The following is a 10,908-nucleotide window of genomic DNA, read 5'->3' as shown; positions in this document are numbered from 1 at the left end:
CGCCTCCTGGGTTTACGCCATTCTCCTGCCTCAGCCTCTGGAGTAGCTGGGACTACAGGCGCCCGCCACCACGCCCAGCTAGTTTTTTGTATTTTTTAGTAGAGGTGGGGTTTCACTGTGTTAGCCAGGATGGTCTCGATCTCCTGACCTCGTGATCCACCCGTCTCGGCCTCCCAAAGTGCTGGGATTACAGGCTTGAGCCGCCGCGCCCGGCCAGCTACTTCATTTTTAAAAGTGCATCTCAGAAAGCAAAAGAGAACACCTGCTGTACCTCACATAAGCACACACGTTCAGATCAATTGTTGCAAGCAATTATCCAGAATGATTTTTTTCCGAGAAAAACTGTGATGAAGCAAATCATGTGACCATCACAGCACTCTCCCGAAGTGCTGTCAGAGGCATGCATGTCGACTCAAACATGTTATTCACAAAAGGAGAACCAGGAGCTCACAAACACGCCTGGTCAAATATTGACATAAATGAGCAAACAGTGATTTATTTGGATAAGAACATTTCCAGTTTATATTTATAACTGATTCGGATCACCTTAACAAAAATAGACCAAAGCTTTTGGCATCTACTAACTTTGGCTCAGATAATCCTACATCTTCCAACATAAGCATACATTAATTCCAACAAAACTTCTAAAGCTGCTAGAGTCTGGCAGGTTTGGAGTTGGAGTTTGCCTCTTTAAAGCAAAATGTATGTGCAAGAAATGCAAGCAAAAATGAATAAGAAAAATACTCAATAAGATCCTACCTACTCTTGACAATCGGACATTCAACTCCAGTTACTACTACAAAAAGGTCCACACTTAGGATCTGTCAGGTGAAAAGTGGGTCCCCTGGGACTTGTCTCCCCTGGTCTTTGTTAACAGGGTGAGGTTGCCTGACCCCCTGGGAAAGAGCCAAGTACAACAGACAGATCAAAAATCCTTGGAAACTTCACAGCGTTTACCTTAACCTGTACATGATTGTGCTCCAGAAAACCCCAAAGCACTTGCACCCTCCCAAATCCATGTGAAGGGGGGAGGAAGAGGATCTAGGACATCAGGTTCTGTTTGAGGGATAACAAGGACAAAGGAGATTGGAACCCCAACCCCAGGACAACACTCAGGTTGGGGAGAACCTACTGGCCATGCTGGCTGAGCAAGGTCAGAATCTGCAGCACATTTTTTTTTTTTTTTTTTTTTTTTTTTGAGACAGAGCAGAGTATCGCTCTGTTGCCCAGGCTGGAATGCAGTGGCGTGATCTCAGTTCACTGCAACCTCTGCCTCCCAGATTCAAGCGATTCTCGTGCCTCAGCCCTCCAAGTAGCTGGAATGACAGGCATGTACCACTATGCCTGGTTAATTTTTTGTATTTTTAGTAGAGATGGGGTTGTGCCATGTTGGCCGGGCTGGTCTCGAGCTCCTGACCTCAGGTGATCCACCTGCCTCAGCCTCCCAATGTGCTGGGATTACAGACGTGAGCCACCATGCCTGGCCAGAATCTGCATCATTTTAAGAGACAGGGGAAAAGAATGTCCCGATATTAAAATAATTGTTGTACACTCAACGTTTTAGAAATATTTTTAAGTAAGGGGAAACTATTACTCCAACTGAATCAGATCCATTGAGCAGGATGGTTTAGGAAAAGGAGAATCCCATAGAATCCAGCTGTCTCTAATGTGAACTACCTGCTTGTTTCACACACATAATGTCCTCTGGCACTCTTAATAATGCTAACTAAAGGAGCCCTGAAACTCTGTTGCCACTGGGGAACGTGAAGTCAGCTATGCAATGGAACTGTGTTTCCAGCAATGTTGTGAGAATCTTCAGAAGTGGCCACAGAACAGGCTGTTAGGAAGAAGTTAAGTTGGTGCCTAAATTCCACCAAGAAAATGACAGAGACGGAATCTCTTTAACAGTTAAAACCTGTAATCTCTAAGGACTCAGCATTTTAAATAACACTTCTGATATGTATTAGGGTAGAATAATAAGTGCAATGATTAATTAGGTTAGAAGATTTTTAAAGGGTACCATTTTGTGATAATAACCTACAATAATATGTTAAAACACACGGTTGGCCAGGCACGGCCAAAGTGTAATCCCAGCACTCTGGGAGGCCAAGGCAGGTGGATCACTTGAGGTCAGGAGTTAAGAGACCAGCCTGACCAACATGGTGAAACCCCATCCCTACCAAAAATATAAAATTAGCTGGGCATGGTGGCGCATGCCTGTTATCTCAGCTACTCGGAAGGCTGAGGCAAGAGAATCGCTTGAACCCGGGAGGTGGAAGGTTGCAGAGAGCCGAGATCGGGCCATTGCACTCCAGCCTGGGCAACAAGAGCGAAACTCCGTCTTAAAAAAAAAATTGTTGCATGTATTTAAATGTGCATGCGTGTGTGTGCACACATGTATGAATGGGCATGTACTGCTGGGTTAACTGTTAATATGGGTTATTTGGTATTTCCGTAACCAAAGAGATGTGTGGTAATACGCTTTATAAAGCACAGCTGAAATATCAGCTATTAGTTACTGTTAAGAGTAGACTGTTTATTTTTGGAGACAGAGTCTCACTCTGTCACCCACGCCGGAGTCTACTGGTGCTTGTATGCCATCTTTGTCATTGCAGCGCTGACCTCCTGGGCTCAGGCAATCCTCCTACCTCAGCCTCTTGAGTAGCTGGAGACATGTGCCACCCTGCTGGACTAATTTATTTATATATGTACTTCTTTTTTTATGTATATACAGTATCTCACTATGTTGCCCAGGCTGGTCTCAAAATCCTGGGCTCAAGCATTCTCCTGCCTTGGTCTCCCAAAGTGCTGAGATTACAGGAATGAGGCACTGTGCCTAGCCTGGCTAAGTCTTTATAAGAATGTCAGTAAATTATTGGAACCAATTATGATTCTGTTAGGAGAAGCTACATGAGAAAAATCAGTTCTTTTAAATAAATGATAACAATAATACAGTATCTGACTTATTTTTTTCACATCAAAACAATGAATTGGATAAAAAACTGAGAGTGATGATTTCAGATATTTTTTCTCTGCCTCTCTGTGACTTTCAACTGTCCCTCACTGTTAAAGTTTGTCAACCTGTGATATCATTTCATGCAAACACTTAAAGATTAAATGAGATCACGAAAACATGGGTTCTCAGTGGAAAATCAAAAGTCTTATTTGTTCTTTAGAACTTGGTTATAATTTCTTTATGAAGCTGCCGATTTACTCACGAAGATTACCAGTGTCATCCACCACCCCCCTCAAAACTGGGAACCACTTACAGACTGTTTTGTGTGGTGTAGTCAAAGGATAAGAATTGGCTTCACACCAGCCCACTGGGAAGATGTCCATGGATTCCACATCAACAATGACCTCTGGAATAGGAGTCTGCAGCCCTGCATGGGAAGAAGTTGAGAAAAGAGGTAGGAACAGACCTTACCAACAAAGAAACAGGACAACAGTAATAGAGCATCCCTAACATGGGGGGAAACATTCCTTTATACATTAAAAAACAAAAACAAAATAGCAGCTGTATGGAAGAGACGACTTTAGAGGAGTCTTTAGTCTTATCACAGACACAAATGCTTGAAATACAAAAAGGCAGGGATAAAAGGGGTTCAAATAAAGTGAGGGTTTGGAAAAACAGAGATACTCCACCCTAAAAATCAAAGAGGAAGAAGGACTGTAGGAAAAGATTGGCATTGGAGCAGGATTGGCTGAAAGAGAGAACGGGCATCCCCCTTTCCTAAGAACAGCTCTGGGGTTAAGGGAATGTGTCGGAGCTTGGGGTGGGACCTCAGGGCCCACATCTAAGCCTTCACGATGTGCTCCACCCAACACCAAGTAAAGGCAACCTTCAATGAAAGAAAGTCAAACGTCACAGCTAAACGGAACCAGTAAACCTCAAAAACAAGGTTTATGAGCAGTGTACATGGCCAAGGCCCTTCTCTAGGAAACTTGTCAGCTTATCAGTTTGGAGTTACTTTGTTTTGAATTCGGTTTGTGGCCTGTAGACTTTGGCCATGCCATGGAAAAGTCACTTATGTAGCAACGTCTACAAGATCCCACTCAAAAGTGGAACCTGATGACTATCACACCCTGTTTCATAATTACAGTCATGCCTTGTGATGACCTGGTTTCACAGCCATGAAACTCTGAAAAAGAAAAGAAGTCTGGATTTAACAGCAGCGAAAGTTTCAAGGAGCTCTGGCTACGGAGAGAATAAATTTGGAACCAGTTAAAAGAAGCACATTTGACACCAAATCAATAGTTAAGAAAAAAACACTTTGAACCAGGAATCAAGAGTTAAGAGCTCCATTAATAGACGGTGACCCATGGACTCTGACCCCTTAATCCAGCTCTGCTTTGGTTTCCTCATTGAGAATTAAGATGAAAATAACATAGTGGCTGGGCGCGGTGGCTCATGACTGTAATCCCAGATCTTTGGGAGGCCAAGGCAAGCAAATTGCTTGAGCCCAGGAGTTCAAGATCAGGCTGGGTAACATGGCAAGACCTCATCTCTACAAAAAATACAAAACTAGCCTGGCATGGTGGCATGCACCAGTAGTCCTGCCTACTCAGGAGGCCGAGGCAGGAGGATTGCCTGAGTCGAGAAGTTTGAGACTAGCCTGGCTAATATGAAGAAACTTTGTCTCTACAAAAAATATAAAATTAGCCTGGCATGGTAGCAGGTGCCTGTAGTCCTAGCAACTTGAGAGGCTGAGGTGGGAGGATCGCTCACATCTGGGAGATCAAGGTTGCAGTGAGCAGTGATTGCACCAATGCACTCTGGCCTAAGTGACAGAGTGAGATGCGGTCAAGAAAGAAAAAAAGAAAGAGAGAAAGGGAGAGAGAGAGAGGGAGGGAGGGAGGGAGGAGGGAGGGAGGGAGGGAGGGAAAGAAGATAACGCGGTGAGTCCCATTACCATCCATGTCACCTCATGACATCTGAAGAATTTTGAATCACATCCTCCCTCCCCACCAAAACCGTAACTTCATGAAGCTAAATACCAACAACCAAACACAAAATGGTCCTAAATCTGGTGCGAGCTCCACCAGCTCTGACTTTTCATCATCAAGTAGACATGGTGAAGACGGAGTATGTTAGTTGCTAAACATGGTGTTCCAATTTAGAGTTAAGCCAATATATTGGTGTATCTCAGGTGCTCTGAGCATGGTCAGCAGGTGCTTATACACATACTATCATCGCCATTCATCACTTTGAACTTTTGATTGGTTCTCAAATCAATTATCAGGATTGTCAGTCTTAACTTTTTAAATGTTTAATTCCCCTATAATTTAAAGAATATAGAATTGAAAGGAATGCTAGGAGGTTTATAGGGTTTATTTTTGAACGTTAAATAAATAGACATCGTTTCTTTCTAATATTATAAGACTTGACCAATATTTAGCCTAATTGCTAAAGGAATCAAACAAGAAAGAATATGTTCAAAACAGACAAAACGTAAAGAAACTCTCCCCAGAGGCATCCAGTGTGGAAGTGCCTCTGCCTGTCCTGAAGAGTGTGGGATTGATTCTCCAGAGTCCAACAAAGTGGGTCCCTGGGCAGGTTCCTGGTACACAAGGTCATTTTCTCCTCCGCAGACCCAAAAACCATTCGTTTCTCAGCTACTCAAAAATTTTGCTAACAGGTTACTTTCATCTACTAAATATATTTATATTTCCAGATTTATATTTAGCTACAAATAAGATTTTCTAGGTCACTAAAAGTAGTACTTCAAAAGGAAGCATAAAAGTAACTTTATATTGGGAGGCTGAGGCGGGTGGATCACTTGAGGTCAGGAGTTCGAGACCAGCCTGCCCAATATGGCAAAACCCCATCTACTAAAAATACAAAAAATTAGCTGGGAGTGGCGGGGGTGCCTGTAATCCCAGCTACTTGCGAGGCTGAGGCAGGAGACTCACTTGAACTTGGGAGGTGGAGGTTACAGTGCGCTGAGATCATGCCACTACACTCCAGCCTGGGCAATAAAAGTGAAACTCCATCTCAAGAAAAAACAAACAAACAAACAAAAAACCCAAAAAAACTAACTTTATGGCTTATACCTTCCTAAATTACGACTTTCATCTTCCAATGTTCTGCTAGTTCAAACATCACATCGTATTATGGCTTTAATATATATACTTCAGTACAATGTATACATTAGTACATAGGTAGGTCCGTCTTTACCATACTTTAGAATCCTTTGATCAAGTTTCCCATTCAATTAAACAAGTATTTATGAGGTCACATGTGTCTATTAAATAAGAACTGATGGAAAAGTCAGTTATCTATCACCCGGGAAAGTGTTCCTGACCCTGAACAAATCCCATTCCAAATAATGGGTACCAAGTCTTCATTTCCCTTTAACAAGCTTACGAATCTACATTTATCTGGCTGGATTCAGACAACCATCTTTTAAAACAAACTAATTATTTTCCAAGATAGGAGACCCAAGAGCATGTCAAATAATCCATTGAAAGAATGTCCACAATGCTCCTCCTTGATGATTTAAGGACTGCCAAAAGTACGTAGCCAAAGCTGAATGTTCCACTGAAGACCTGTATCATTTTATAAGACCTGTATCATTTTATAGAAAAATCCTGACACATCGCTTCTCGGCCTTTTGGCTAAGATCAAGTGAAAAATCCCCAACACACAACACAAGTATGCTCAATCTCTTGACTTCGCCTAAGCGGCATCCAGTCAGTATGGATTCCACTTGTTTATTTTTATCCAGAACCTTCGTCTCAAAAACCATGAGGAAGCTTAATTCCCCATCTATGGGAAAGCACATAAGTAAATCTGGGTACATCCATGTGAGGGAATATTCTGCAGCTATAAAAAAGAATCAGACACCTCTTAATATACTCATACATACAGATCTGCAAGATACACTGCCGAGTATAAAATGCAGGATGCTGAACACTGTGCATATATAGTATGCTACCATCTGTTTAAAAGGGGGAGATAACATATATTCATATGTGCGTAAAATAAATCTGGAAGGAAATGCAAAATGCTAACACAGTGGGCGTCCACAGGGAAAGGAACCAGGTGGCTGGAGCCTGGGGGCACAGGAGTAGAGGGAGAATCTGACCCAGGATACACCTTTATGATTTTTTGGCCTTTGTGAATGAGTTCCCTATTTTACAACCAAGGCCTCCGCAACCACCACCATTGTAACAACACAACCGAAGATACCGGAGAAGAAAGTAAGAGTCTCATACGTAAATACGGTATTGCCGCAGAGGTCAGATTAATGAGGGGCCAATTATCATACAGGAAAACAAAACTAAACAGCAATCAACATTTCGCTTTCTAAGAGAACAAAGACTTTCCGTACTCACAAACTAAATTCATAAGAACACAGATTTCTGACAATCTCTTTGGAACCTTGAAAGAGTTCTGCAGCTTGCTACCCCCTTGTCCCCGGTTCAGCAGAATGCAAAGGTCTACCTGCCGCTCTCACTGCAACCGCACCATGGCTCCACCCAGCCAATGACACAGGGGACTGTAATCGAGACAGTGACCTATGCTACCCAGAGCCCCGGGATGAAAAAGGGAGATGCTTACGGCTTGGGAGGACACCTGTGTGTCTTCCTAGGAACACAATTCTATCAGACTCCTAAAATTATGTAATTACTTCACTCCCCGCGAGTCATAGGAGAAAGCACGAGCATGCATGAGCTTGTGGGGAGAGATGCCACAGGGCTGCAGAGGTAAGAGGGACCCAGGGCGAGGGAGGCTACAAGCCCACCGCGAGGAGGCAAATGCATTCCACCTCCTTCAGGAAAAAAATCAGCACAACTGCTTCCGCTCAGTTAAAGGCTGGAATAAGAAGGAAAAGAAGCATTTAAGGGAACACCTTGCCTAATAAACGTCCCCACTGAAAGTTAAAGGGCTCGGCAAATGCTGACAGGCTCAAGCATGAGATCAACAGGCTAAACACTGGCAGAACGCAAAGCGGGTGTGAGTGCACACAAGCAAGACCTGGATGCTAGAAGCCCCACCTGCCCTCCGGGCCTGTTCCGTTAAAAGATGCCTATCAAGAAGCCCAGTGTGCAGAGCCTCCCTGGGTCAGCTCTAGGGCCGAAGGCCTGGGAAAACAAAAACAAAATCAAAAACGGTGGGCAGGATCCAGGTGTCATAGGAAACAGGCTGAAGGAAACAACAGAAATGGGATTAGACAAGTATGTGGGGAGACTGTGGGGGGCGAGGAGAGAGAGAGGAGAGAGACCCACACAGTGGCAAACGCAGTGCTTACTCCATTCCAAGCGTTCAATCCTCACAACAACCCTAAGAGACAGGCGGTGTTTTCATCCCCATTTCAGAGATCAGTAAACTGAGGTGCGGGAAGAAATCAAGCAGCCGGTAAGTGGCAGCTGAAGGATTTAAACCTGGGCAGTCCAGCTCCAGAGCCTTACAGAGCACCTGGGGTAGGCGGCTATCTTTTTCCTTCCTCGTTTTTATTTCTGGGTGGGGGTATGTGTCTAGCATCTGTCTCCCTCCGGCTAGGGCCCCATACAGGTTTTGCAGAATTCCCACCATGTAGTAGCTGTTGCCTGCTGCTACAGAAGAAGCCAGGGCAACCCCGGACCTGCAGGACCCCTTCAGTGAGAACGTGCTCACCGGGAAGTCACAAGCATCACAGTGGCAGCTGAAACACCTGAACGTTGCTGTGGTTCCTGCTGCAGAGCCTTCTGGAGAGGCGATTTCCCGGCCTCCGGTCAACAGTCTTCCCAAATCATTCCCAACGGACTTACGACAGCCAGAGCCAGTCCTGCTGCTGGCCTCCAAAACCTAACAAGAGTACCAGCCTTCCAAACAAACACCTGTGGCGGGGTTAAACGCCTCTTCCCCGAGACAGCTCCTGTGGGTCACCTGCTCTAACTGCCTGGAAAATACTGTTCCTGTATTCTCAGCTGCTGAAGCAGCTTCTCCCACTAAGGTTTCATACAGGCCATGCTTCTTCTTTTTTAAGGTTTTAAAACCACCCACCCTGGCTTGAAATGTAATTATTTTCACATTCACATGTTCCCTTGTTTCAGTTTTGCAAAGATCTCCAAAATGCATATTAACCACCTGACCTTTTTGCCAGTTGCGGAAAAACTTAAGGGCTGTGTTCTGCACCTGGTCTCCTAAATATACCACGTGGGCTCAGACGGGTTTCTCTGAACCACACCATGCCTTCCCCATTTGACCTACTGGAGTGCTTTAGAAACTCTAGGCTGCACGAGAAACATCTGGGGAGGGAGACTTTGCAAATGCAGATTCCCAGACACTGCTACGAGACTCGGAGGCATTAGGTCTGGGAGAAACGTGCATGCTAATAGGACCCCGTTGACTTGGATGTGGAGGGCAGTTTGCTGGAACTCGCTCATCAGTCATAGAGACAAACCTGTCAAGGAGTTTCTGAATTTTAGCTGCCAGCATAAAAGGTGTCACTGTCCCCAAATTCGGTTGGCCAAACAGCAGTTCTTAACAGAATGTTGTATCTTAAATCGCTATTTCATTCAGGAATACACGCTTTATTTCTTCCTCATATCTACTCAGCAAATGCTGAGCGAGCAAAGTGCACAGGACGGTCTGTAAAAACATGGTACTTTTTGTCAGGCACACGGAGAGGAGCAGAGCCCTGTGGAACGGTGCCCAGCACCAACAACCAAATCAGGAGGCTTGCAGACACGAGTGCTCCTTTTGGCTGGACCACAGGCTCCTGCAGGTGGCAAATCTGAAGAGAAAAGTGCTACCTAATAATAATACCAGCTATCTCCATTTACTGAGTAATGACTACTACGAGCTAACGGTGACTCTTACACTCTATCAACGTTCGTCCACTCGCCACCATCCTATAAGAGACTCTGTCACTAGCTCTTTTATACAGCTGTACAAATAAAAAAGATTTTACACTTAAAAAGTGCCAAGGTCACACATCCAGGAAGCATACGTGCCTACGAAGGATGGGTTGCTGAGTGGCATGTTACGGAATTTAGTCTCTACTTGATAGCAAAGACTTGGAATCAAGCCAAACGCCCATCAATGACAGACTGGATAAAGAAACCGTGGCACATATACACCATGGAATACTATGCAGCCATAAAAAAGAATGAGTTCATGTCCTTTGCAGGGACATGGATGAAGTTGGAAACCATCATCCTCAGCAAACTGACACAGGAACAGAAAACCAAACACTGCATGTTCTCACTCATAAGTGGGACTTGAACAATAAGAACACATGGACACAGGGAGGGGAACATCACACACTGGGGTCTGTCGGGGTGGGGGTAAGGGAAGGGAGAGCATTAGGACAAATACTTACTACATGCGGGGCTTAAAACCTAGATGATGGGTTGACAGGTGCAGCAAACCACCACGGCACATGTATACCTATGTAACAAACCCGCACGTTCTGCACATGTATCCCAGAACTTAAAGTAAAATTAAAAAATTAAAAAAAAAAAGAAACACAGACCTACTGTGTATTAGGAGGAAGGCAAAGCCTGTATTTTACAGAAATAACCTCAAAGCCCTGTGAAAAGGGCAGAGAGAGCAGGTAGGAGGCGGCTGAAATCACAGAGCCAGGGAGGAGGGCCTGAGTGCAATGTGGGGGTCGGAAGAGGACAGGCGGAGGCCTGGACTGAAGTGACTCATGGGTTGTGGGGGGCGGTGGGAGGGCAGGAATTATTGTAGAGTTTCTAACTTTGAGGACGTCGTGGCTTCTGACTTAGGTGAATAACGGCGTCATTCGTCAGGCAGGACGCTCACGGACAAGCGCAGAGACGGGTTCTGTTGGTTCTGCCAGTGAGTTCTGTTCTGGAAATGCTGCTGCCACGTGGAGATGTTTTGCAGGGGATGGAAAGGGAGTTGTGAGTGTGATGCCATGGGCGCGGGCGCTCAGATCCGTGTGTGATGCCATG

At 44.7% G+C, this 10,908-nt stretch overlaps 1 protein-coding gene across 1 annotated transcript in view; it reads right to left on the bottom strand.

Moving 5' to 3' along the window:
* Positions 1 to 10,908, bottom strand: part of SFMBT2 (Scm like with four mbt domains 2) — a 258,911-nt gene that overhangs the window by 44,108 nt on the left and 203,895 nt on the right. The window contains exon 12 of the mRNA XM_023230544.2: positions 3,270 to 3,383. Within this exon, the coding sequence (XP_023086312.1) occupies positions 3,270 to 3,383 (114 nt within the window). The remainder of the gene's footprint in view (positions 1 to 3,269; positions 3,384 to 10,908) is intronic.

This window comes from Piliocolobus tephrosceles, chromosome 9 (assembly GCF_002776525.5).
Source record: "Piliocolobus tephrosceles isolate RC106 chromosome 9, ASM277652v3, whole genome shotgun sequence".
NCBI lineage: Eukaryota > Metazoa > Chordata > Mammalia > Primates > Cercopithecidae > Piliocolobus > Piliocolobus tephrosceles.
This window is presented reverse-complemented; position numbering and strand designations above follow the sequence as displayed.